Source organism: Gekko japonicus, unplaced genomic scaffold (assembly GCF_001447785.1).
Source record: "Gekko japonicus isolate JY-2015 unplaced genomic scaffold, Gekko_japonicus_V1.1 scaffold1649, whole genome shotgun sequence".
NCBI lineage: Eukaryota > Metazoa > Chordata > Lepidosauria > Squamata > Gekkonidae > Gekko > Gekko japonicus.
Genome location: NW_015160262.1, coordinates 319,183 through 346,518, shown reverse-complemented (window position 1 = coordinate 346,518; position 27,336 = coordinate 319,183). Strand labels below are relative to the sequence as shown.

At 45.8% G+C, this 27,336-nt stretch overlaps 2 protein-coding genes across 2 annotated transcripts in view; one reads left to right on the top strand and one right to left on the bottom strand.

Moving 5' to 3' along the window:
• SLC7A9 (solute carrier family 7 (amino acid transporter light chain, bo,+ system), member 9) overlaps window positions 1-16,743 on the top strand; it is a 21,217-nt gene extending 4,474 nt beyond the window's left edge. The window contains exons 2-12 of the mRNA XM_015414842.1: window positions 331-478; window positions 3,519-3,761; window positions 6,197-6,322; window positions 8,637-8,736; window positions 9,413-9,457; window positions 11,271-11,394; window positions 12,769-12,872; window positions 13,606-13,702; window positions 14,563-14,712; window positions 15,144-15,318; window positions 16,679-16,743. Of these exons, the coding sequence (XP_015270328.1) occupies window positions 331-478; window positions 3,519-3,761; window positions 6,197-6,322; window positions 8,637-8,736; window positions 9,413-9,457; window positions 11,271-11,394; window positions 12,769-12,872; window positions 13,606-13,702; window positions 14,563-14,712; window positions 15,144-15,318; window positions 16,679-16,743 (1,377 nt within the window). The remainder of the gene's footprint in view (window positions 1-330; window positions 479-3,518; window positions 3,762-6,196; window positions 6,323-8,636; window positions 8,737-9,412; window positions 9,458-11,270; window positions 11,395-12,768; window positions 12,873-13,605; window positions 13,703-14,562; window positions 14,713-15,143; window positions 15,319-16,678) is intronic.
• A 3,420-nt stretch (window positions 16,744-20,163) lies between these two features.
• Window positions 20,164-27,336, bottom strand: part of TDRD12 (tudor domain containing 12) — a 65,499-nt gene continuing 58,326 nt past the window's right edge. The window contains exons 19-24 of the mRNA XM_015414832.1: window positions 25,713-25,805; window positions 24,446-24,615; window positions 21,306-21,419; window positions 21,073-21,226; window positions 20,920-20,986; window positions 20,164-20,509 (exon numbers count right to left, since the gene is read on the bottom strand). Of these exons, the coding sequence (XP_015270318.1) occupies window positions 20,403-20,509; window positions 20,920-20,986; window positions 21,073-21,226; window positions 21,306-21,419; window positions 24,446-24,615; window positions 25,713-25,805 (705 nt within the window). The 3' untranslated portion in view covers window positions 20,164-20,402. The remainder of the gene's footprint in view (window positions 20,510-20,919; window positions 20,987-21,072; window positions 21,227-21,305; window positions 21,420-24,445; window positions 24,616-25,712; window positions 25,806-27,336) is intronic.

Below are 27,336 nucleotides of genomic sequence, written 5' to 3'. Positions count from 1 at the left end.
TCGAACTAACATTGGATTGCCTGGCCCCTAAGGGTGGAACGTAGTACCAAACATGGCTCTAGGATAAGATCAAGGGTAGCTATGTTGAGATAAGATCTTTCTTCTCTTGCTTGAAACTTGCTTCTAATGTATTGTAAATTGTTTATTTTATTGTAATTTATTGTTTTAAATCATATTGTATTGTTTTAACCTGGCACTTAGTGCCCTGTAAGCCGCCCTGCGCCTCCGGGGTAGGGCGGGGTAGAAATTCAAATATAAATATAAATATAATAACTAAATTAATATAACCAAACCACTGTGGAACTAATTTACCTCTCTTTCCTTTCCAAGGTGGGTTTGATCAGTGGAATCTGTGTCATAGTTGGGACTGTGATAGGTTCAGGGATCTTTATTTCTCCCAAGTCCGTGCTGGCAAATGTCGGGGCAGTTGGGCCTTGCTTAGTCATATGGGCAGCCTGTGGACTTCTGGCTATGTTAGGTAAGTGGTTTCTAGTGTTTTCCTGCTTTTCTTTCATTAAGTAAAACAAATTTCTTGTACTGTATCGTTTTGTGTTATAATTGATTACTTGCTGATTTCAGTGTTTGCTTCAAAAGTACTATATTCAGGGCAGTGAGAAAAGCCAGGGGAAAAAAAATCATGGGTCACATTGTTTTTAGACTGTTCCCTTTTATTCCCTTGGCTTTTGATCATGGGAAAACTTTTGCTCACGAAATGATGGAAAACTAAGTAATGCATCAATGCTGGAGAAGCAAGTTAATGCAGTTGCAAAAAAGACTTTCTTCCAACTCAGCCTAGCTCAAAAAATGGCCCCTTATCTTGATACAAGTGATCTGGCCACCTGGATCCACACCACAATGACTTTGAGATTAGACTGCTGCAATGCACTGGCCATTGGTCTCCCCTCAAAATCAATTTGGAAACTCCAGTTGGTGCAGAATGCCATGGCTCAGCTATTCCTGGAAGCTAGGTGGAGCATGCATATTATTACTCCCTTCTACAGTCACTCAGAGGTCATTTCGGGGGGGGATCGCGGGGGATCTCAGTCCCCCCGGGTGAGGTACGGGGGCGGGGCACATGACAAAGCCCCGCCCCTGCTTCCGGCCGCCCCGCTTCTGGCCCTCATTCAGCCAGGAGGAGGCAGGAGAAGAGGGAGGGTAAGTTGCTTCCTCCCTGCCTCTCCCCACCCCTGCCTGCCTGGGGCCAGAGGACGGCCTTCACGGGGCTTCCTTGCACTCCCGCCGGCCTTGCAGGTCCACCGCCGGGCCCCTCATGGGGCTTGGCAGTGGAGCTGCAAGGCTGGCGGCGGCTGGGACCGTTGGGGGCGGGGTGTGTGGCCTTGTGACACACTTCTGGTGATGTCAGGGGGTGTGGCCTTATGACACACTTCTGGTGATGTCAGGGGGTGTGGCATATGCTAATGAGTTATGCTAATGAGTTCCCCTAGCTCTTTTTCTACGAAACGACCCCTGCAGTCACTCCACTGGCTGCCCATCAGTTACCAGGCTCAGGTTACTAAATTGGCTGCCACATACAAAGTCCCTCATGGCCTTGGACTCTCATATCTGTGAAGCCGTTTATCCCCCTATGCTCTGCCATGACAGCTTCGCTAATTTGAGCAAGGCCTTCTGCAAGTGCCAACCTGCCAATGGGCAAAATCAACAACTGCCCAAACACGTGCCTTCTCTGTGGTGGTGCCCACCTTGTGGAACGGCCTGCCTGAGGAGTTCAGGAAGGCTCCTGCTATCCTGGCTTTCTGCAAACTATGCAAAACTGAATTATTGAAGGGGGCTTTTTAACACAGGCAGCAGGGTAGCTCTCTACAATTAGGGGTCATTTCCTGCTGGAGCGTGCCGGAGCAGCGCTCCGGCAGTAAGGAGCCCAGGGGCAACCCCCCACTGCCTTTCCTGGCCCACCTGCCCAGACGGACGGGCCAGAGAAGACCTGCAGAGCCCCCCACCGCCTGGGGGCATTTTAAACATGTCTGGATTTCCTGCCTGATCTTCTCCAGGTGCCCCGCAGCCATGGGGCTCCTGGAGAAGATCAGGCAGGGAACCCAGGCATGTCTGCCTGCCTGGCCTTCCCTTGCCTTCTCCAGCCAGCCCGCTGCAGCAGGTCGGCTGGGGAGGGTAAGGGGAGGCAGGCAGACATGCCCCCTTTTCCCCCTGAGCCTCTCCGCTTTTGTGGAGAAACTCAGGGAAGTGGTGGTGGGGAATTTAAATGCCTTTCTTTCCCTTCCCCAGATGGGAAAGGCATTTTAAACATGCCTGGGTTCCCTGCCTGATCTTGAGAAGATCAGGCAGGGAACCTAGGCATGCTTGCATGCCTGCCCTTTGTCAGGGGGTGTGGCATATGCAAATGAAGTATGCAAATGAGCTCCTGCACCTCTTTTTCTACGAAATGACCCCTAGTTATTTGGACAGATTATTAGGGACTGTTGTCTATACTACTCTGTATAATTTGCTATAAATTGGATCCTCCTGTGTAAGGATGTTAACACTTATGCTTTGCTTCAGTTCTTTTTTTAGATTTCTGATTGGTTCTACAACTCAGATCCTATTTCATTGTTTATTGAATGTCCCATCCCATTGATTGCATTGGCTCACTCTGTGTAATCTGCCTTGAGTCCCAATGAGAATGATGGATTATAATAAATAAATAAATAAATAAAAAAGAGAACTGGCCCAAATATGTACTTTTCTCTACTGCCTTTTATTTTATTGCCACCCCCAGAATCTGGGGCAGTAATTGACAAACACTGATGGCATAGACACTGTCCAGTAGGTGCTGCTCCAACTACGGTAGCACTCACAAATGGGATAACTGCAGCCACGTAGGAGAAAACTGTATTTTCCTAGTAACTCAAAGGACTTGGATTCCATGGAAGATTTCCACAGGCAAGTGGAAGTTCTAGCATTACTCCTTGCTGTCTTCTTGCTCCAAATGAAAGCAATTATATATTTTCTGATATACTTTCAAAACCAAATAATGGAAACTGTACCTCTGCATGCACACTGATATTTTATTTAAAATTACTGAAATTGCGGTGTGTTACTCCAGAATGTGCTTTTGCAGGCACAAATGGAACCACATAAAGTATATTTTTCCTTTTTGCTCCTGTGTTGCTAGCTCCATTCCCAAATTCTTTTGTTTTTTTTTAAATGGTAAGGAAAATATTAATTCCCCACAGCAAATGCTCTGTCTAGATGGAGGAGGCATCTAGTTTCATCTCTCCGAATAAATCTAGCGTTTAATTGGAAACTGAGGCAATGGGGTTGCTATAGGGGGCCCCCATTAAACTCTGGTGCACCTTATAATTAGGGCTTTAGATAAGACAGATCGAAATGCTGAGAGGCATCTGTGATTGTCTGCCTGCAGCCAACACAACAGAAGTGTTGTGGCATCTTAAAGGCCAAAGAAAGCATTGTAGCATAAGCTCCGGAGCTCAGTGTCAGATGTATGGAAGGTCAACGGCCTGCAGCTCAAAGGCCCTTTCAGACTCCTCTTCTTCTTTCCTCAGGGGCGCTGTGCTTTGCCGAACTTGGCACCACAATAACAAAATCGGGAGGAGAATACCCTTACCTTATGGAAGCTTTTGGCCCAATACCCGCCTTTTTGTTTTCCTGGACTGCTTTCGTTGTCATGAAGCCCAGTTCCTTTGCCATCATTTGCCTCAGCTTTGCCAAGTATGCGTCGGCTCCGTTTTATCCAGGATGCGACCCTCCCGTAGCAGTCGTCAAGTGTTTGGCAGCCGCCGCCATTTGTGAGTATTTGGGGTTTGCGTAGCAAGAAGAGATGAAGCATGGCCATTAACAAGCTGTGTTTTCTGGAGACAACCGCAAAACATGTAGGTGAATGAGGCCGGTTTGGTGCCTGGCCAAAACTGGGGGTCAGCTGGACACCGGATGCACGTCAGCAGGCCACCAGCCTTGGTGATGTAAGTTGGCTGTATGCTGATTCCCTCATGCAGTAAGGGAAATCCACCAACAAAAGAAAAAGGAGAGTAGGTTTTTATACCCTGCTTTTCTCTACCCAAAGGAGTCCCAAAGCGGCTTACAATCAGAGGTCGATTCGGGGGAATCGCAGTTCCCCTGGGTGAGGTGTGGGGGGCGGGGCACATGACGAAGCCCCGCCCCCTGCTTCCGGCCGCCCTGCTTCCGGCCCTCATTCAGCCAGGAGGAGGCAGGAGAAGAGGGAGGGTAAGTTGCTTCCTCCCTGCCTCTCCCCACCCCTGCCTGCCTGGGGCCAGGGAGGGCCTTGGTGGGGCTTCCTCGCACTCCCGCCGGCCTTGCAGGTCCACTGCCGGGCCCCTGATGTCAGGGGGTGTGGCATATGCTAATGAGTTATGCTAATGAGTTCCCCTAGCTCTTTTTCTACGAAACGACCCCTGCTTACAATCACTTTCCCATCCTCTCCTGACAACAGTCACCTTGTGAGGAAGGTGGGGCTGTGAGAGTCCTGAGAGAACTGAGACTGGCTCAAGGTGACGCAGCAGGCTTCACGTGGAGGAGGGGGGGAATCCAATCCACTGCTTTCCAGATTAGCGTCTGCCACTCTGAACTACTACGCCATGCTGGTCTATGGATCCCCCTCTTGCTAGACTGGGAAGCACACTCAGATGCTGATGTACGTTCAGAGACTCATCCATGTCACCTGCTACATCCAGATGTAAAGTATTCAGTGACAGCCAGTGTGCTGTAATGGTTGTTGGACTAGGAGCTGGGAGACCCAGGTTCGAATGCCCACTCTGCCATGGAAGCTTGCTGGGTGACCTTGGGCCAGTTCCCCCCCCCCACTCTCAACCTGTTCTGTTTCACAGGGTGGTGGTTGTAAGGATAAAACAGAGGAGAGGGGAATTATGTAAGCCACTTTGGGGGGCCCTAAACTCAGTGTGGTGCCCATTCCTGATGTGCGTGTTAAATGGGTATGCGTGTTCCTGTTGGTCTCACCATGTGGCTTGCAATACACATCTCCATATGCTGTCTTGGACACTTGCACCCAGAGACCACACAATGCACAAGCCATAGGGATGTTGGCCTCCCAGTGGGACCTTTGGCATAGTACCCTTCTGAGGTCCCCATCCTCCACCCCAAATCTTTAGGAGTTTCCCAACGTGGATATGCCAGCCCCCTCCCCCACCCCCCTCCGACGGCCAGGGGGTACCTGGCAACCCTAACAAGCCATGCTCCAGGCTGTTGCTAAGAAAAGGCAGAGGAAGAGGATTTATACCTCCCCCTTCACTCGGAGTCTCAGAACAGGTTACAATCTCCTTCCCTTCTTCTTCCCACAACAGACACATTGTGAGGTAGGTGCGGCTGAGAGAGCCCTGAGAGAACTGCTCTTGAGAGAACAGCTCTGAGAGAACTGTGACTGACCCAAGGTCACCCAGATGGCTGCATGTGGAGGAGTGGGGACTCGAACCCGGTTCTCCAGATTAGAGTCCGCCACTCTTAACCACTACACCAAATTTGTGTAGCCTTCATTGAGATGGACAAGCAGAGACAGATGTAGATGCATGCTCCATGAAGACAAATGAGTCTGTCTCTGGTTGTCTGAGAGAGTTGAATGGAGTAGTGGTGGTGGTGGTACAGTGAACAGCGATGGAAAAAGCTGCTTCAACCACATTTCTTCACTGACAGAGAGCCTCTGCTCTATACAATATCTCAGAACATGTCTTTCAACGAGGCACAGGAGTATTTTTTTCCTGCTTAAAAAGATAACTGTGCCTCCTCCGATGGGCAGTGCGCGTGTGAACAGCCTTGCAGTGAGACCCATGTTCCATAGATTTGTGTGTGCAAACTCTGATTGAAGGCTTATGCCCCAACATTTAATCTCATCTCGGCAAACAAATCTTCAGCTACTTTTGCGAAACCGTTTCTTGCGGCCTTGCTTGCTGCCTGTTTCGCTCTCAGTTGTACTGTATATTTTCAGCTGTGCCAAGCTTGGTATGTAATTAATACAGCCAAAAGGCTGTTAATCCTGCTCACATACTGTGGACAGCACCACATTTTAAAAAGGCTACTTGTTATTAATTCTGTAACAAAATAGTGTGGCATTTAGAATTTAAAAAACAAAATTGTTCTGAAAAATTGACAGACCCCCCCCCCCTTAAATATTTTAATGTATGAAGATTGGAGCCTCATGTAATCTATTTGTGATATTTCTGATTCTTTTTTTCGTTCTTGTCCTTTTTCTTAGTGGTCATTACTACAGTGAATTCTCTGAGTGTGAAGCTAGCGAGCTACATGCAGAATTTTTTCACCGTTGCTAAAATGGTGATCGTTGTCATCATCATTATAAGTGGACTTGTCCTCCTTGCCAAAGGTACATTAGTGTTTGTGCAGCAGTCTCTAGGTGATTTACAACAGCTATTTATCTTGGTTTGAGAGGTGGTTGGTTTCCATTGTGGGGAAATATCTGTTTATTGACTTTTTAAATACCACTTTCCATGTAAATACACCCATATGAAAGGAAGGAATAACCAAGGAGGAAGGGAGAAAAAAATGGGGGGGGGGGGGGGGGGAGAGATGGCCTCTTTATGGTCTCTTTGCATCACACTGATGGGCTTTGAGCTTGCACAGGGCTTCAATTCCAAAACCTTTAGAGGTAGCATTTAGGTGTGGAAATCTTCTCCCCTCAGATGTACAGCTCTGACTGCGTGCGTACAAGGGAGAAGAGCTGCATTTTCCTGCTCGGACCCTTCCAAAATGCCCCAGCAAGTCAGGCACCTGCAGTGGGGAAGGTGGGTGGGTCACCTGAATGTGCAGGCTGCCACTCGAAGGACAACAGCTACAGAGAAGCAACCTGTTCTGTTCTGTCCCAGTACATTTTAAAAAGCTAGCCTAAAGCTATGGGCAATTGCCACTTAAAAGTGTGTGTGGGAGGGAAGTACTAAGATCTTGCGAGGGATAATATAAAAGCATTTTTGAAAATAATAGTATTATGCTGGCAAATTCCAAACTGGCTGCTGTGTTAGTGTGTTGCAGCCAAATCAATAAAGAGGACTGTGCGTGACAAAAGCTTTGGTGAGCCAGAATCCACTTCTGTATGAAGTATTACTGCACTCAGTTGCCATATAAATTTGTGTCTATGGCCCCGGTCACACGGGAGACTTTGATCCACAAGAGGGACGGATCGGGGGTGCATCAAGCGGTCGCAATCACACTGCAACATCTGGGAAGCAGCGCGCACCCGTCCCGGATCTGTCTCTTCCGGCCGAAGATGCGGATAAAAAACCCCCCTACAAAACACTAGTAAAGGTAAAGGTTCCCTTGCTCGAAAGCCAGTCGAATCCGACTCTAGGGTTGCGGTGCTCATCTCCGTTTCAAAGCTGAAGAGCCAGCGCTGTCCGAAGACGTTTCCGTGGTCGTGTGGCTGGCATGACTAAACACCAAGGCGCATGGAATGCTGTTACCTTCCCACCGAAGTGGTACCTATTTATCTACTTGCAATGTCTTGCTTTCGAACTGCTAGGTTGGGAGGAGCTGGAACTAGAGATGGGAACTCACTCCATCATGCGGCAACTCGGGTCTCGAACTGCTGAACTACTGACCTTCCACAGCCTGCAGTTCAGCGTCTTAACCACTTGAGCCACCGCAGCATACAAAACACTAGTACTTACCGGAAAATCAGCAGCAGGGGCGGCCGTGTGATCACCGGCACGCCCATCTCTCCAGCATATGCGGTCCTGCCGAAATGCGCATGCATGCGCAGCAGGCTCGCCTTGCTCTGCGGTCCGTGGCTCCCCCCCGCCCCCGGCATCTGATCATGCTGGGGAGGAACTGTGTGGTGGCTGGGGAGATCTGTCTGATCCCGCCGCTGTGCTTCTCTTTTGATGCGGCTCAACAAAGCTGCACTTTAGCCGCGCCTTTCCCCTCAGTGTGACCGGGGCCTTTGTATGTTTTAATATAGACATAAATATTTCTCTTGGTGCGTGTGTGTGTGTGGGTATACTTGATCCCTGACCTGGCTCGCCTGATCCTATCAGACCTTGGAAGCTAAGCAGGGTCAGCCCTGCTTAGTGTTTGGGTGGGAGACCTCCAAGGAAGTCCAGGCAGAGGCAGGCAATGGCAAGCCCCCTCTGAACATCTCTTGCCTTGAAAATCTTCTGGGGCAACCAGAAGTCTGTTGTGACTTGATGGCAAAACCAAACATACATGCTCCATGCATCTTGTGAAGTGGATTCCAGATTATGGAGGTTTCTGCCACAACATTCCTTAGTCTTTAAGATGCCACAAGACTCTTTGTTATTGCATGTGCATGTACATTTGATAACTATGGCATTGTTATCAACTGAGGCCAGTCACTTTTTAAAAAAGGGAATGGATTTGTGCTTTTGGAGTGTACAGACAGTACATGGTCTGTTTCATTGCGTATCATTGTGTAGGATCAGTATGCTCACTTGAGATGTATTGAGGAGTAATTACATGTGGTCTGAAACACTGGGCACATGTACAGAGATACCTCTGGGAAAAAATGACAATATACAAATAGCTTAAAATAAACTGTTCAAGACCAGAATTTAATTGATATAAAAACAGCAGTCGTAGCACTGTAAAAAAAAGGAAAGAATGGCCTGCTTCATCAGATGTACCAAATGTTTATGTATAAAGTGTTGATGTAGTTTGCTTGTTTGCAGGAAACACACAAAATTTAATGAATTCATTCGATGGTCCCCCAATTTCAGTGGGTGCTATTAGTCTGGCTTTTTATAATGGACTCTGGGCATACGATGGATGGTAATGCAATTTTATTACTGTTAGTAGTTAAAGTATAACCATATCTTATCAGCAGATAAATTTTTTATGCCTGATTTTAATTTCTCCTCATCATACTGTCACAAAGCTGTTCTGGGAATGTTGCCGTGTGCTTTCTTGTTTCTAAGAATCACAGCAGTGAACTCTGGGAAAAAGAACTTATCTGAAAAATAAGGTGGCTTCATCAGTGGCTTTGAATTCACTGTTGACTCTTATCTGTGTTTTGTTGTTACTGTTTTATAGATTCTGTTTTACAAATTCTGTTACTGATATTTCATTTTTGTTGTGTTAATTGCATAAGACAGCCTGTGCATTTTTATGAAAGCTACAGTCAGTAAATAAGCTTATATTACTGTGGGATCTGCCAGGATTGTATAAAGATCGTTCTTTGGGTGCAAAATCCACAGAATGGAAATATGGCTTGGCACCGGCATACCTTGAGGCTAAAAAAAGGCATACTAGTTCATTTTTGTAGTATTATCAACAGCAGTATTACAAATGTTGCAGGAAGTACATCCTGACTTCCAAGTAATTTGCAGCCCAGTGCATGCTTATCCAGAAAGGAAACCTATCAAGTTCTATGGACCTTTCTTCTGAGTACCCATGAATAGGATTGTGGGCCTGGGAAGTAACACTTTTGGTGCTTATCTTCTTCCAGGACTCAGCTCAATTATATCACAGAAGAGCTTAAAAATCCCTACAGGTAAGAAAAACATAACTTAAGCAGCTGACGCAGCATCGTTACATCACACCCATCTGCTTAGGTATTCTGTTGTCTTGTGTATTTTAATAACATTTGTTCAGCCCATTGATCTCTGCTATGCTGGTGATATATTTGTACAACTCTGTGATTTTTAAAAGGCGCTTCCCTTCCGTTTTTATGCTGTATAGGCTGAAACCTGAAGCCATATCTAGAGGGGGAGAGAGTTCTTAATGATTTCCCTTTGTGCCATTGGCTTGTGAAAACCGTTCCGTCCCATCCACCCCAAACAGCTTTTACCTGTATGCCCTCCCCAGCAGTAGCAGATGAAGGGGGAAATTTTCAGTGGAGAAACAGCACAAGGGGGAGGGGGAAGTACCACAGTGTCCCCCCCCCCCCGTTGCATCCTCAGCACCATCAACTGCCAGCCGTTCTGTAGCTTGGCGGAAAGAGAGAGGAGATCCCTTTCCACCGGCCTTACGAGGCTCAACTCTCCCCCCGCCCTTCACTAGCCACTCTGCAGGAGCGATAGGAAGGACCAGTATTGCGCCTTCCCTGGCCCCCCTTTCACCACGGTGTATTTCATACTTCTTTGTTAGCTGCCTGGAGTTTTGAAAAAGGGGAGGTAAAAATATAATAAACAGCAGGATATATCCTACCACTTAATGAGGGATGCCAGACTCCAGGTGGGACCTGTGGATCCCCCGGAATTACAGCTCATTTTCAGACTATGGACAGCCGTTCCTCTGGAGAAAATGGATGCTTTGGAGGGTGGCAGGACTATGGCAGGACCCCACTGAGGTCCCTGTCCTCCCCAGGATAGCCCCAAATCTCCAGGAGTTTCCCAACCTGGATCTGACAACCCTACCCCCCCCTCCCCTTCCAGCAGCCAGGGGGGAACTGGCAACCCTACGTGACTTCAGAGAACAAAGTTGGAAGTTTTTGTATTGAATATATATTGTTCTACTGGTTTTATGAGCCACCCTGAGCCTGCTTTGGCGGGGAGGGTGGGGTAAAAGTCGAAATAATAAATAAATAAATAAGTAGATCTTGCCCCAAAGAAAGGGCCATTTACACTGGAGGTAGGCTGTTTACCAGCCTCAGGTAGGATACATGCCAACAAAAACCCAAGTTCCTTAAAAAGATCATGGAACTGCAGAATGCACATAGCCCATCCTAGCTCTCTCCACAGGGATGAACAAGCAATGTGCTTTCTTACCAAATTAATTTTTTAAATAAGTGCTTGTACATTTGCTATGCTTTCCTTGAGGCACCTTGCCACAATTAAAACAATTGAGTCTTAAAATGGATCGTAACGTTCACGTACAAATCTAATGTAATTTATGTTTTTAATGTAACTTATTTCATGTAATTTACATGTTTTCATGTAAACTGCCCTGAGCCGGCTCCAGCTGGGAGGGCGGGGTAGAAATCCAATAAATAAATAAATGTACAAAAACATTTCAACACTCTTGTTTAATACAAGCCCGGTGTGCTGGCTAGTGTTGGATTAGGATCTGGAAGACCCAGGTTCGAATCCCTACTCTGCCATGGAAGCTCACTGGTTGACCTTGGGCCAGTAACATGCCATCAGCCTAACCTACTTTACAGGGCTGTTGTGAGGATAAAATGGAGGATTATGTAAGCTGCTTTGGGCCCCCCCTGAGGAAAAGTGGGGTGTAAAATGAAGTAAATAAATCAGTATTACTCATGGCTATGGCGAGGCCTCACCTATCTTTCTAAAGATGCTTGCAATATTGTCTTTCTAAACAAGGGGGGGGAATAATCTGATCGTATATGTCTGTATATTATTTAGGAATCTACCGCTGGCTATCCTTATTGGAATCCCACTGGTCACAGTTTGTTATACTCTGATCAATCTTTCATATTTCACGGTTATGACTTCAACAGAACTCCTGCAGTCCCCAGCAGTTGCTGTGGTGAGTTTTTAAAAATAAGTCAAGCTGAACTTTCCAGAAACTATTTTTGCTTCAGATATGGGCTCAACTAGAAACCTTTCCTTTCATCCACTCAAAGCTCTCTGATGCATAGATCTTGAGCAGGGAATAGTTATACATCATTTATTACTCAACAGGCAAAAGGAGTAAATTTTATTTTACAACAGCTAGGGTTTTCTTCTGGATCCTTATCTGCAAGTAGAGATGCAGTATTTCTGAGGTTAATATACAATGGACACTCCAGGAGAATGGGTGCAACAGTATCAGTCTTGCCTAAAGAGCAGCAGCAGATTTGTTCTGAGCAAGGCAAGTGCCAAAATCTACCCCTCATTACTGACTTCTGCTGACTCTGAAGGAGGAAAACAAGCAAGCAAGCATGCTGAAAAACATTTCAGATTTTATTACTGGCATCTTTAATTAATTAATACTGCAGTGAAAACCATCCGCTGCACAGAATGTATGCAACCATAACATACAACATAGAAACAACTAGAATTACAAACCTAATTTTAAACTGGATTGGTCCATTCACTCTGCTTTGTTGAATTTAACGTCCTTGGTTCCTACTGAAGCAACACCTAAGACTGAAATTACATATGTGAAGCACAGGAAGGTTGAAAGGAGATTTCAAATACATCCTCCTGCATAGCCAATTGTTGAGTTATAGTGCAGCCCTATGGGGTTACTCCAGTTTATGCTCACTGAAATTAATGGAGAAGATTGGAGAAGTTCTGTGAAGGACTGCATTGTCAAAAACCCAGTAGAAGCCTGTTTAGAACAGCCTTTCTATTCCTTCATACATCAACACCAAAGGCTGGATGGAAACATTAACTGTCACTGGTGAATCCAGCATATGACCTCTATCTATTTCATTTGTACCTTGCCCCTTCTCTCCAAGGAAGAGTTCCTGATTGTAAAAGACACATACATTCTAAAAGACAGTTTTAAAATGTTCTTCTAAAAATAATTATATTTTTAATATGTGAACAGAAGTGTCTACATTCACACATGTATCCATGTAAAAGAAAATGAAGTGAAATGGTTTCCCTGTAACTGGCTTTTTGTATCCCCCCTGAAGTGAAGCTATGCTTCTACAGCTATCCTGATATGGCTTCTGTATCTGGCTCAGTGCTACAGTGGTGACAGCAGGGAAGTCGCTTTAATTGCTCTGCAGAAATCATCATCTAAGAGACAAGAAACACATTCACACAGCATAACATAGATATGCTAATTTGTACCAAAAGTATACATTTTTAAAGGGCCTTTTGGGGTGGCTGTATCTCTATACACCTAATTTGCTGGCTGCTAAAGTCTGCTTTTAAAAACGTGCCTCAATTTTAATTTCTTCTTTCACAGACATTTGGAGATAGAGTTCTTTATCCTGCTTCTTGGGTTGTACCGCTGTTTGTAGCTTTTTCAACCATTGGGGCTGCCAATGGGACTTGCTTCACTGCCGGCAGGTAAAACTCAAAGCTATTGGATTGGATATGCAGCTCCAGTATAAATATACAAGTTAGGGTAACGCTTTCCCCAGGACTTAGACTGCAGCCATCTCAGGTACTATGTGCAGGAGCATGAAAATATCTCAACTGCCACATTAGACCGGGCAACCCCAGTACTCTGGCCTCCTTCCACTCTCTCCAATGGAAGGAAGGTCTCTGTTGGAGGAAGGTTTCTCACTGGACCTAACCCTTCTTTTGCCAAAAAAGAACACACAAAAGCAAGGTCATGTTGGCAACTTACCCAGCAAAGGATTCTTAGCTGTCTGCAGGGGAAGGCAATGGTAAACTACAACTGCTTCTCACTGACTTTGAAAGCCTCTTGCTGGGGTTGCCGTCAGTCAGTTGCAAGTGACGGCACTTATGTATGCAGTGCAGGCATCCAGTTTCACAAGTGCTTATACACTGTGGTAAGTTACCATTTAGTAAAGGGCTGTGTATGTTCCATGCTGTCCAGCACAAATTCTACAATGCTGCGGTGGGGACGGGGGACCTTAGGATGACCTCTCATGTCAAAACACCAACCAGCCAGGTGTAGTTTCTGCACAGGCTGCTTTGTTTTGCCCTTACAAGACAAGCCACACTTAGCAACATTTCCCTAAGCTACAAACCATTAGAAGTACAGCAGTCTTGTCTGCCTTTGCATCTGGGGGCCCCCATCCAAAGAGGTAATCCAAACAATTTGTCCTTCTAGGCTCATTTTCGTAGCAGGTCGTGAAGGACACATGTTAAAGGTGCTGTCCTACATCAGTGTTAAACGCTTGACTCCGGCGCCAGCCATCATATTTTATGTAAGTATAAGAAGTTCTGAAGTGTCCAAATTAGACCTTCAAGCAAAAAATCAAATCTTTACAACTGGGCCCTCAAATTAAGCTTTATTGAAAAGCACCGAGATTGCATGCTGATTACTGTTAATATGCAGACATTTTAACATGGCGGTCTTGTATCCTAAAGAAACCTCCAAGTATTAGGAATGCAATTCCAAGTTGGCTGGAAGAGAGATCTACTTATTTAAACAAGAGGCAAGCTATGCTTGACATGGGAGATCTGCAATAAGACTGCTCAATGTATTTCTATTTACATCTACCCCTGCCCCATGAACCCAATCCAAACTGCTTTCCTGGGTTACTTAAAAAATGGTGATCTGATCATGGATCTTCCACATAACATGCAATTTGAACCTAAGACTAGATTTCAGTAAGCAGCATGATAATTACAACTGATGTTTGAAAGTTGTCCATTAGTATGTATTACTAAGCAGGGCTTTTTTTGTAGAAAAAGCCCAGGAGGAACTCATTAGCATAATAGGCCACACCAAACAGCAGAAATGTATTAGCATATTAGGTCACACCCTGACAGCGCAGCTCATTAGCATATTAGGCCACACCCCCATGCCTTCCCTTGGCTTGCCCGGGTGCCCCATGGCTGCAGGGAGCCCGGGCAAGCCCCCTCTTGAAGGGAAGGCAGTTTATTCCCTTGGCTTGCCCAGGTGCCCCACAGCTTCAGGGAGCCCAGGCAAGCCAGCCCTTGGAGTAGCCAGGGGGGGTTGCTCTCCAGGCATTCCCATTCCTGCCCCAAAATAGCCCTGAGTATGAGCATAGTTTTAACACTGTGAAATCTCTCCCTATTATTCCATGCCTTGTCATTCCAGGGTGCAATAGCCATCATTTATATCATCCCTGGAGATATTGAAACACTGATCAACTACTTTAGCTTCGCTGCTTGGATATTCTATGGCTTGACTGTGCTGGGACTTATTGTCATGCGCTTTACAAGAAAAGAACTCAAAAGGCCAATCCGTGTGAGTGTAATGTCAGAAGATGTTCTTCAACTCCATTGTTTCCTTGATTACAGTCCATCTGGGTTTGGCACCTGTAAATTGGCCTTAATCCCCTCCCCCCAAAGTGGCATCAGATAGCCTCTCAATAAATTCTCTTGGGACTTTTTTCTGCCTTCCTATTGTCCATATAAGCCTGTTTACTATAGCTTGAAATGTTTCACATTAAACTCTTTTTAAAAAACCCAAAATCCTGCAAGCAAGATTTGTCCATGCCTGATGGGAAAACAGAAGAATAGGAATATAGTGCAAAAAAGGAAGGTGCAACTAAACTGTTCTGTTTTTCCATCTTATGGTCCAGAATGTCCATCCTTGGTGGCTGGCCCCATCAAGTCCAAGACAATCAGGGACCCCAGCCATCTCATCACAAATTATTGTTTTCTCCTCTTCTGTAGGTACCAATTATCATCCCCATCATCGTGACATTGGTATCCGTCGTGCTGGTGTTGGCACCCATCATTACTGCTCCTGAACTGCCGTATTTGTACTGTACTCTATTTATTCTTAGTGGACTTATCTTTTATGTCCTTTTTGTTCATTTTAAGTTCAACTGGGCTCAAAAAATTTCAAGTAAGTCAACTTTTTATTTGACCAGTATCTTCCGTCTAACTAGGATGAATTTGTGACAACTGCAGGAAATTGTGTTGCTGCAAATGTGCTTGGATGTTTTATTGCAAATGGAACTGCAGTAGTGGAGAAAGTTCCAAGAGAAGTTCTTCTGGGGTTAACAACAAAGGCTAAATGGAACCTCCACATGCAGAAGCAGTATAACTGAACAGCAGTGAGGCTATTGCATTTGTGCTCTGTTTGTGGGCCACATGGAGGCATCTGGTTGACTACTGGTAGGCAGAATGCTGGACTACACAGACATTGGTCTGAGCTAGCAGCGCTCACTTGTTCTGCACCAGGCTTGCCATCTTTTTTGGAGGCCACCTGTCCATTTAAGAGGTGCACGGCAGATGAATTAAAGATACAGGAGTCCTGCCAGGTAACAGATGACAACACTTTTCCCAGAACCCCTGTCTGCATGGCATCAGCACATGGGTCCTTGCTATGCACCAACACATACTTGTTGGATCTTATATTCTTATGTTCCTGTGACTAGAAGAGAAGCCAATGTTGTATCAGGCCAATGGCCCATCTAGTCCAACACTCTGTCACACAGTGGCCAAAAATACCAGGTGCCATCAGGAGGACCATCAGTGGGGCCAGGACATTAGAAGCCCTCCCACTGATGCCCCCCCAAGCACCAAGAATACAGTGCATCACCTGCCCCAACCTGTGAGTTCCTATCTATACCTTGTGGCTAATAGCCACTGATGGACCTCTGCTCCTTCAGGGCAGCTGTGATTTAATGCAATACACACTTTAGACCCGTGTATGTGTGTGTTCATAACCTGCCACTATCTTCTCTGCAGAATTTGGTCTTTTCAAAATGAGATTTGCATCGTTTGATGCAAGGATGGCACCATAAAGCCTCAAGTGTCCTTTGTGGGGCTGTAATCCGGTTCTGTAGAGGCTTCCATGAGCATCAAAGATCACCAGTTTACCTCCTCTTGGAGGACATCTGAAAAGTAGACTAAAACATTGTAAATGAGGATGCCTTCACCCTTCACTTAGTCACCATGCCAACAAATTGCAATTCCTCATTTCATCATGGTAAAATGGCTCTATGAAATCAGCCCACAGTCTTGGCAAGTTAATACTGAGCAAAATGAACACAACTAGAGCATCAAGGAGACAGAATCATCATGGTAGGGTCACAGGTCCATTTTTTAAGCCGGTGGTTAATGATTTTGACTAGGCTCCAGTTTCTGGGAATGACCCTGCCATTAGATTGGTTTCAAAATTATTTGAATTGCTCAGCATTTAAAACTGCAAAATATATTTCTAGGGAAGATCTATAAACACAGGAATTTCTGTATTGCAGGGCCAATCACTATGCATCTTCAGATGCTTTTGGAAGTTGTTCCACCAGAGGGAGTTACAGAATAGCACCTATTTTTTCCCCAATGCGTAAGAAGGAAGGATCCTGAAAAACAGACAACTGCACTGGACATCAGGGCCCAGGACTGTCGCACTCTGAGCATCAGGACCCATTTGTGAGGCAGCTCTGCTCAAATCAATTCCTTTTTATTGTTTCCAGCACTTAGAAGTCAACTGTTGGTAACACTGCAAGAAAATATTTGGGTGGGGGGGACCCCCACTGCCTGAGTGGGTTTCTGGGCCTGAGATTTGATTTCAACTCTGTCAGGACTGTGCAATGGAAAGCATTTCTACCTCTAGTAAAAGTCTGAAGAGCCTTCAACAAGGCGAGAGAACAGAACAAGTAGTATCACAGTGCCCTCTACCAGCAAACAAACATGGAAGCAAGGAAATAAAAATCTCATTCATGAAGCTCAGGTAAATGTGTCTCAGAGATATGCCAAAGGCAGAAGTCCAGAGACTGACTAAGGTGAGACTATCACAAAGAGAAAGGAAGGCAGATCAAGGATTGGCACTGATCCCAATCCTTGTGATATGATGCTTGCTCTGGAAGCTGAAGCACAAATGCATTAGGTGGGATGATTTGACAGGCTAAGCTTCCTATGGAGCATTTACTCTTCAGAAGCATGAAACTGATTACCGGAACAGCTTTTTGTCAGCAGGATAGTAGCAGCCCTCCCTCACCTAACAGCTGCCTGGGCTCTGACATGTAAGTCAGCAATGTCTCTGGCTCTTTGAGCAGAAAGGAATGCATGCAAACTAACCAGAAGATAGCCAGCAGCATCTGATCAGCATGATCCCTTCCTACTCTAACAGAGAATACAGCTTTATCAAATCCTTGACTGCGCCCCCTTGGGCAATGGCTAACAAGAAGTGTCCTTGTTGCTGGAAGGATCCAGCCATGCCTGTTTGGGTAATTAAAACTGAAAGGGGTGCAAGTCAGGGATCACAAGCCCAGCAGGGGGGACACCTCTGGTGAGATCTCAAAAAACAGTTCCAGAAAAGCAGCACAGTGTGGGCCAGAAACTATGCATGTAACATTATATACGTCAATAACCACGAAATAACACATCTGGCAAGTGGGTACACAGAAAGCTGTCCACACCCTTGGTTATCCTTTGCCAGGTCTGCACATTCTCAAAACTCAACAGTCTAGCATTACTCTTTGTAACAGAAATATTAGGAATGCCCTCAAGGTGTGTATGAAACATCATTTACTTTGCATATAAATCAGTAAATTGCTCCTGCAAACTTCAAACAATTAAAGATGGATTTTAAACACTTGCGTTCTTTCCAAAGTACTTATCACACAATTTCAGGGAATTTCACCTGGGAAGCCAAGTGTTTTTAAAAAAGTTTTGTATATAATCCTGGCCACCAGCAGACTGGTTTTCCATAACTTCAACTGGCACTGTAAGGCCAAACATCCTGGGATAAAGGTCTGACATCTTGTGGCAGACTTGCTTGCTATTTAAAACAAACAAACAAACAAACTGAGGAAGGACTTGCAGGAGGATGCAAGTTTTGTCAAAGGAACAGCAGGGGAACTTCCCCTTGGTTTGGCTTTTCTGCTTAACTCCCCCTTTGTTTTTCTAGCAATGATGAGGGGTGAGAATACACACAACCTATAGTGAAAAAATTGCTGTACAAAGTTTGAGTCCAGTGGCACCTTGAAGACCAACAACTACACACGAAAGCTTATACCCTGAATAGAACTTTGTTGGTCTTAAAAGTGCCACTGGACTCAAGCTTTGTTCTGCTGCTTCAGACCAACACGGCGACCCACCTGGGGGGAAAAATGCTGTTACGTCATTTACAATCCCACAATTCAGTCTGCAATAAACTATCATGAATAATCAGCTCTGTCTGACTAACAAACCCAAGCATACCAACCACAGTGCATAATGGTAAATCAAGATCAATGAGAAATCTGCAGCCAAGATCCGCTACTTTAACTTTCCAGTATTGTCTTTTTTTACTGAGAAGAGGCAACCATACAGAGATCTCAGTGCAGCTTGCTCATTTTGGGACAACACAGAGGTTTCCAGAAGGGTCAGTCATCTCCCAGGGATAACCCCCCCCAAAAAAACTACTGACATCTTCAATACCTGTGAACGATTTGGGCCTTCAAGTCTTGAGTACTTTTACAGAGTAAGCTGCTCAATCAGGCCCCAACATGACAATACAGAGTAGTAAGAATATTTAACCAGAGAACCTGGGGCATATCCAGGGGCAGGCAACTGACGGCAGGCTGAATTATTGCTCATCTCGCAGATTATGCCTAGGCCTATTAGACTGTCTGGGGTCGGTAAGGTGGCGGCCCAGTCCTAGAAACTGCAGTGCAACACCTACACAAGCTCCTACTTGCCATCTGAGATCTCCTTCCTTACCCTCCCCCCCCATTTAGTATTACAGCTGCTAAGAGATGCTGTTACCTGGAGCAGCCGTGCAAGACAGACTTCCATGCAAAGCCTCTGGGGATCTGTTCCCTCCCTTTCAAACTGCTCCCCACTATTGTGTGTTCAAACAGGCTTTCAAGAGAGCTGGGATAGGTACTAGGATGGTGACTGCCCCCCCCCCCCACCTATGAATGAATGACTTGTATTGTGGAACAGCTGATTTTATTCAAAACTCATTTTAAACTGAGGGTAACTCTTGTCAGATTTATCAAGGGGACCTGGTTATATGTAGGTACGCATGTGTATTTGACAGGATGTACATAATAGTTCTTAAAAATATTTGAGCAGCCTTCACTTTACGTGAAGGTGGGATAAATTTAGGCCTATCTCCAGTACAACCTATTTGTTTTTTTTTAGAAAAGAACAGTGCGTACAAAGACGGGCTGCAGTAACCTAAGAGTATCTACCCACTTAAACTTCCGACGTTTTGGGCCAATGTATGGTATATTTTTAAGCTTTATTATCCTTTTTGGATCAGGAAAAAAGGAGATGTTTGGAGTTACATGGCTGATGTATTACATATTCAACTTGAAAACAGGGAACTGAACAAAACATTCTTCTTAAACCAAGGATAAGCTTAAATTGATCAGCTACTTGAACTTTTCAAGATTCTAAAAAACAAACTTGCTCTGCCCTTTCACAGTGTATGCATTCAGCATCACAAAACTATTAACCATTTAAGGGTTAACCCATTCTTAAAAGAGCCAAGGCTGGAACTAGATATTCTGACAGACTTGTGGGAGCTGATGTTTGTTTTTTTAAAAACTTGTGGGGGAGTTTTCACATGGGGGCATTAAGCATATGCCCCCCCACAGTGTGAAGTGGTACAGCCCACTGTGCTACCACATCTCAGAACTCTGCCCTGCCTCATTCTGCTGCATGAGACAGCCTCAGCCAGACCTCAGTGACATTTACTTCCAAATGAGAGTGTTTAGGATTGCAGCCTCCAAGAGTTAAAATCAAAGGGCCAGCATGGAATCCACATTTTGAAGATTACAGTCAAAATGTTTAACATGACAATCCTGTGCGTGTTTAGTTGGACATACATTCCATGGGGTTCACTGGTATCTATTCCTGAGTATGTGTGCCTAAGGATTGCAGGTAGAATTCTACCATTATGAAAACAGTACCATGAGTCTGAAAGGTTCTATGGGGTCTTCAGTGAGTGAAGACTGAAAGACAATCTGAATCTCTAATTCTGAGCCTAAATTAATAGCCAGACAAATCATCACTCTCTGTGTCACTGTCTTTGGACGACTGATCCTCTTCCTCTTCATCCTCTGCAGCAAGCTGATACACCTTCTTAGGACCTGTGCCTGGTTAAGGAAAGGACACATTGTACACACATGGGCATAAAAGCCACAACATTCCAATCCAGCCCACGAATAACCAAAAGGACCTGGGCGTGGGCTATACAGGTGGGCCAACTTTGGTCAAATATAATTCAACCAAAAAAACCCTGCTTCTGACTGTAGTAACCTAGGCTGGCCCCCACAGATCCATTTTACTAGCAGAGTTGCTTTCCTCCGTCTGAAGACCCTCTTGTCTCAGGGTAAGCCTCCTTCTGCTGGATGAAAGGGCTTCTGCTACCAGAAAAGATCTGCAGGATCCAACCCACTAAATCACTGAGGCATTTCCCCACCTCCCTGCTACATACAAGCCCTTCTTTCCATATGCCCCAACTAATCAGTGGAAATATATGCAGAACACACAGTTAATGGCTTACCAACAGGAAAGGGGCTTTCTTGTTCAGAGTCTTCCAAGTAATCAAAATCATACGTCACATTAGGGTTCTGTTGACAGAAACATTTAACAGTGTTTTAATACACTATGCTAATCCCTTATGAATGGGGCACAGCTCTTCAATTTACACACTTACTTTGAGCTTTAGCAAACTGCGCCAAGGTTCCTCCTCCTCTTTTGCCAGGATAATCATGGGCTCGCCACTCTTAAGCAGGCAGGCAGATTTCTCTTTGAGGATATTTCCCTGCAGCTCCATGTCGGCCAAATAGGATTTGCCTCCTGCAAAAGCGCTGTGAACAGGTTTTAAAGAAAAGTAAAGCAAAACCCCCCATATTTTTTATCTTAGCTGGTAAAAGGTTTTCAGCCTACCTGAAAACGATCCTCTGTGTGAAAAATCTGCAGTCATAGTTGGTGACGTCCTGTAATTTTATCTTCAGAACAGTGACGTCCCGCTTGTCATACCATTTTATTATTGGATAGAAGCTGAAATTTTAGGACAGAGGATCTGATATTAAAATTATATAATATGTGAGTTTTAGACATATGGTGACAATTCAGTTGATGAGCAACGGATGCTCCTGCTCTATCACAAGATAGAAAAGGGCATCTCAGCATCAAAAATCATAGCAAAAATGGAAGCTCCATATGCAGAAGCAGCATACCTCTGACTACCAGATACTGGGGCAACCTCCAGGGGGTGGTGGTCATCTCCTTCGTGCCCAGCTGGTGAGTTTCTCAGATGCCTTTGGCTGACTGCCTAACATCAGATACAGGCAAAGAGCAAGCACCATGGACTGGATCCTGTGGATCCATTCTGGTAGTAGCGGTGTTTTCCTCTGGAGGGAGGGAAGCATTATGTAGATTGCCCAAAGCTCCATGGAGGAAGGATGGGCTGAAAAATCCAACTGATAAACTATCTAGGGCTGCCCTGACAATTCTGGAGTTTCAACTGATGCCCCAGAACTGACTGGACCACTGAAAGCATGTTCAATCAGTACCTTCAGAGCCTGTAATGGCTTCATTAAAGGGCTGGTTCCAACGAACCTAGACCAGCATAACCTAGATAGTGAACCTTAAAGGTCAAATAGGGATGCTAACTCTTAAATACACCATCTGGGTGTCAAATCAGGCCACAAAAGAAGTGTTCCTTTCTCCCCAATGGGGGCCTAAAGCAGCTTACATTGTTCTCATCTCCTCTATTCTATCCTCGCAACAACCCTGTAAGGTAGGTCACCCAGCAAATTTCCATGAAACAAGTGGGGAGTTGAACCTTGGTCTCCCAGATACTAATACAACACTCTTAACCACTGTACCACACTGGCTTTCTGAAGGCTGATCTCAGCTTTAGAAATCTCCCCTTCCAGAGGCTCATCTGCACATTTTCCAAAGAGGACGCAAGACACATTATTCAGACTGGCTTTTGGTAGCCAGGGATAACCCAGCTATATGTCCAATTACATATATAATGTCTCAGTACCATTTGTCAGGCAGCTGTGGAGAATCTTCTGCTGTCTTATTTTGTGTAGCTTCATCTAAATAAAAGACAAAACAAGCTCACCAGACAACACATATTACAAACGTTCTTCAATAAAACTGGTAACGTGAGACTTACTTGATGTCTAAGCCTCATCTCTCTTTGTTGATCAAAGACCCATTTTATTTGGGATGAGAGGGTCTGGGTGCACTACGTGATAAGGCAGGACAAGGGAATGAGGAAGGTAGGGAACGGGAAGAGCTAAAGAGGAGAGAACACCTAGTGGCAGGGCCAGCTCTTCCACAAGGCCAACTAGGGCGACGGCCAAGGGTGCAGATCTCCGAGGGGCGCAGCGAGGCCCCTGCTGCCATCGCCCGCCCCCAGCATGGCTTTCTGGGTGCCTGCTCCACAGTGTGCCTTTGTCTCGTGCCCCTGCCAAGGCACCATCATATCCCAGCCTCCAAGCAGCGCCACTCGCCCAATGCCTCGTCCTCACGCAGCATAGATTGGCTCTTCTCTTGTCCTGCCTGCCCCGCTGCTCCTCCCACGACTACGCTGGGCGCCCACTTCCAATCAGCCCAGGATTCAGCGCCCAGAGCACCAGGCTGTAGGAAAGCACGCCTCCTCCTCCCCCCGCACAGCCTCTGTCCCCCTCTGGCCCTGCCTCCTCCCTTGCACCGCGCCCTGGCTCACCAAGCCCCAGGCGGCAGTTGGGCTCAGCGGGACCACCCCACTCCGGTTCACTTTGCAGGCGGGTTCATGATCTCCACCAGGCTTGGGGGATTTTCAAGCACAAAGTGGTGGTGCCGCCAGACTCCGCTTGACATTGCACGCGAGGTGAGCATGAATCTGGAGCTGATCTGGTCCGCCTTCCCAGTCCTTCTGGCCAGCCGCTGTCCTCTCGCCTCCCCTGGGTGCCCCCCTCCTCCGATGGTTCATGGCCCAGGCAGTCTCTGCAGGGCCAGAGTGGCGGGGATGCCTTGCAAACTGCCTCAGGGCCCCTTCCGCTGGGGCTTGGTGGTGGTGGTGGGCTTTCCGCGTGGCTTCTCTGCACTGCGTTCAGTGCTGAAAGGGGCGCCCAAGTGGGGCTGCTGGGAGGGAGGGACGGTCCTGGGCAGCTGCGAGGGCACCTGAAGGGGGGGGCGCCAGAAATTGGTGGGCTCACAGGGGGGCGCCAGAAGGTGTCCTCGCCTGGCGTGCAAAAATACCTGGAGCCAGCCCCGCCTAGTGGAGGTGCCACGGCCCATACAATGTTAGATCAAGGTGAGAATTCATCAGAACATTTTAAACTCTGAAGTAAGATTGGAAATCCTATTTCGACAAAACACAGACGAACAGAGTGCTGCATTTCACATAGGAATCATTAGTCATTTATATTACTTTTTAAAACAACAAGTGTTCTACCTGGTTAATAAGAATGATTGAAATTTACCACAGTGATTTTGCAAAGTGACTTGAGAGCAGCCACCATCAGTAACGGAGTCATCTTCTGCACTCGGCACACTGGACTGGACCTCTCCCTGGATGCTCTGTGAACTCGGTCTGATCCCATCCAACATGTTTTGCTCAGCAGGTACAGCCAACTCACTTTTTCCACATTTCAGAAGAGGCACTCTGAAAGGGGGAAAAAATCTTTGTTCTCCCTTCCCTGTTTTAGTTTCACAACCATCCTGAGAGACATATGAGGCTTAAAGTACTGACAGGCTTCAGTCTCTCAGGTTTTTAGTGTCTCAGTGAGCTTTATGGCAGAGTGGAGAGTCACATCCGGATCTCCTGGATCCTAGCCTGATATTGTAACCCACACTGATGTTCAGTACTTTCAACACCCATGACTGTGTGAGGACCACCCTTAGTACCATTAAGCTATGGAAAACCGTGTTACTGCTGATGCAGTCACTGAACCTCTAAGATGATCTCAGCGGGACCCATATCTGTCACCTGATAATTGCAGCGTGCATGCAGCCTATTTATTTAGCATACTTAGTGAACTAAGTCCCATTCTTTGAACAGACCAAATTATAGCGTATTCCCTTACAATGGAGGCAAATCTTTTTTCACAGGGGCCATTGCAGCATTTTGAAACAACTTCTGGAGTTCTTGTGTGTGCTCTGGATTGTCAACTCCCATTCCAGTAGAGAGTATCTCAGAGCAAACGTTGTATTCATTGATAGAAGTCTTCAGATCTAAGAGTCTAGTGACCCGGACCTGGAATTTTAGTACAAATAAGCATTTCCTGTAACACCATTCATGTGCATCTCCTACTTCCTTCTGCTCCAGGCCACCCTTTTTCTGCAGCTTGTCTCCTCCTCCTTCCTAATCATGACCACAATACCACTCCCCTTACCCTACTTCTTTCACTACTGCTCCTTTTCACTGGCAACCAGAGGCAAACCCCTGGACATGGCAAGAAGACCACTGGGACAGAAGGCCAGCAGTGTCGCAGGAGAGCATGCAACATCAGCTCAGAGCCAAGGTAACTGTGCACTTCCTTTGTCATTGGTGACCAGCCCAAAGCTCCTGACTGGGGACATCAGGCAACCCACCTTGCTTAGATTAAAAAGAAACAAAGAAAAACTAACAAAATCTCATATATACTGAACACACAAAATGCATCAATCTCACGTTTTTTGCTGGTAAATAATTCCAGGCAAAATTGTCAACTGATTTTGTTACATGAACTGAAACTGCCAGTGACGCTCTTCTAAAAACAATGTGTTGGATCCCACTGAAAAGATTCTTCCATGTGTGTTTGTACCACTCTCCTTTCACACAGCAGCCCTCCAACTCCCTCTCATGCTGTTTGTGTATCTCATCTCCTGGAGCAGCATTTTGGGGACTGGAGGCATCTTGAGCTACAGAGGAAGGAGAAGTCACACTTCCATACATGGAAATTTCAGTATCCAAGCCAAAGTATTTTTCTTTTACCTAGCTGAAAAATAATCTAATTCAAAAGCCCCCAAATAACTGTCTACATTGGGATACTGTAGTTAGTTTTAATCCAATAGAAGACAATAATTTTGAACGTAATAATTAAGACATCTAAACTTAAGTCTTAAGAGTCCAGATGTTCTGAGAAGGAAGACCGATTACACAGACACTGGCATCTGATTGAAGTGTGGGCCCAGATTTTCGGTTCCAGGGTTAACATGCAAACCTGCTATACTAGGGATGCCACCAGCCCAAGTACTCCTTACGGTCTTCAAAAGCAACAGACAAATACCTAGATACCACTTTTAAAAGAAAGAGAGGGGAAGGCTTCTTGGGAATTTACAAGGGAAGGAGATAAAATAAACATTACATACCATTGGATCCACCCAAATAGTGTTTTCCAAGGTAAGTACTATTTTTGCTTCATGTGGTTTCCCTCTGATCTTTTGATGAATGTATCTAGTAACCTAACAACAACAACAAGAAAACCACAGATAGGATATTTTATAATGACTTCAGCCTGCCTTTCTTTATCAATCAGAAGCCTTTTAGTACCACTCTTAATGGAAGGCAGTCCTTCCCAGGCAGACACAGAAATTCAATATTATGGGTTCGGTCCCCTTTGCTCTCCCTCTTTCCCAGACTAGGCACAGACACCTTCAGCTCTTGAATTCAAACACCGTGGCTAAAGAAGATGAGAGAAGCGCTGCTGGACAAGCACAACCAGTCATTGCCTCAGTTCAGGAAGTTTCATTGAGAAACTTGAGCAGTGCAGTCCAAGCAGATTGAAAAGGGAGGAAAGGGTGTTGTGGTTGCACTTTCTCACTGTTAGAGGGCCAATGTCCAGAGCTCCCAGTGATCTAAAAAGCATTAATCACAAACTGTGAGAGGTCTGATTATCCTCAGGATTGTGAGGGGAGGAGAGATTAACCCCTCTCTGCCATGATTTTTACCCAACAGGTTGAATAGCAGCTACCTAGATAATTTCAGGTCAAACAATTGTGTGAGATAAAAGCTAACCCCCCCCCCCCGAGGTCCTGATTTGATTTGAACTCCCAGCACATGCCTGGTTTGGCCCAAAGGGAATGTGATGCTTGACTGATGTCTACATGTTGGAGGAGGAAAGTGCTGTCAAATCAAAGCTGACTTACGTGACACCATGGGGTGTTCAAAGCAAGAGGCGAACAGCGGTAGTTTGCCATTTCAACTACATGATGCTTTCTGAATGAAGTTACACTTTGGAAGATCATTAGCTGATTGACTTACCAGAGTTTTCTCCCCAGAAGGAAAGTATTGGCTAAGGAGCATAAAAAACAAGGTTGCACTTACCTGTAACTGTTGTTCATCGAGTAGTCTTCTGTGCAGGAACACATGGGACTATGCTTCCGCAGGCCAGCCACGGAAAAGATTTCCAAGCTTTCTAATAGACTAGGAGCGTCCCTCCTCCCTCTGGCACTTTCCCACCAAAACGCTCACATGACCAGGAGGGGCGTTACTCCCTCAGTTCTCTCCATGCTGCCGCCAGAGACCCCTAGAAAACTAAAGTTCCAGAGAGTTCACAGCGGGGCAGGAGGAAGGGATGCGTGCCTGCACAGAAGACCACTCGATGAACAACAGTTACAGGTAAGTGCAACCTTGTTTTCATCGTCGTGGCTTCTGTGCAGTCCCACATGGTAAGATTAGCAAGATCACTGAGTGAAGGAGGTGGGTGTGAAGCTCTCAGGAGACCACTGAGGACCGCTTTATCAACAGTTGTTTAGCGGCACAAATTGACCCTCACCCAGAACTCTCCTATACCAGAGCAGTAAGCTCTCGGCAAGTGCCCCACCAAAATACATGTGGGAATGTGGTAAAGAAAAAAAAAAGAGCACTCTTTTGAAATGAGCCGCCATACACAGAGTGGTAATGAAAGGCTGTGCACTCAAACACAGTGTGATAGTGTCAACCGACCCACAAGGATGGATTGTGGGAGGACACTGACCATGCATTACATGAGGA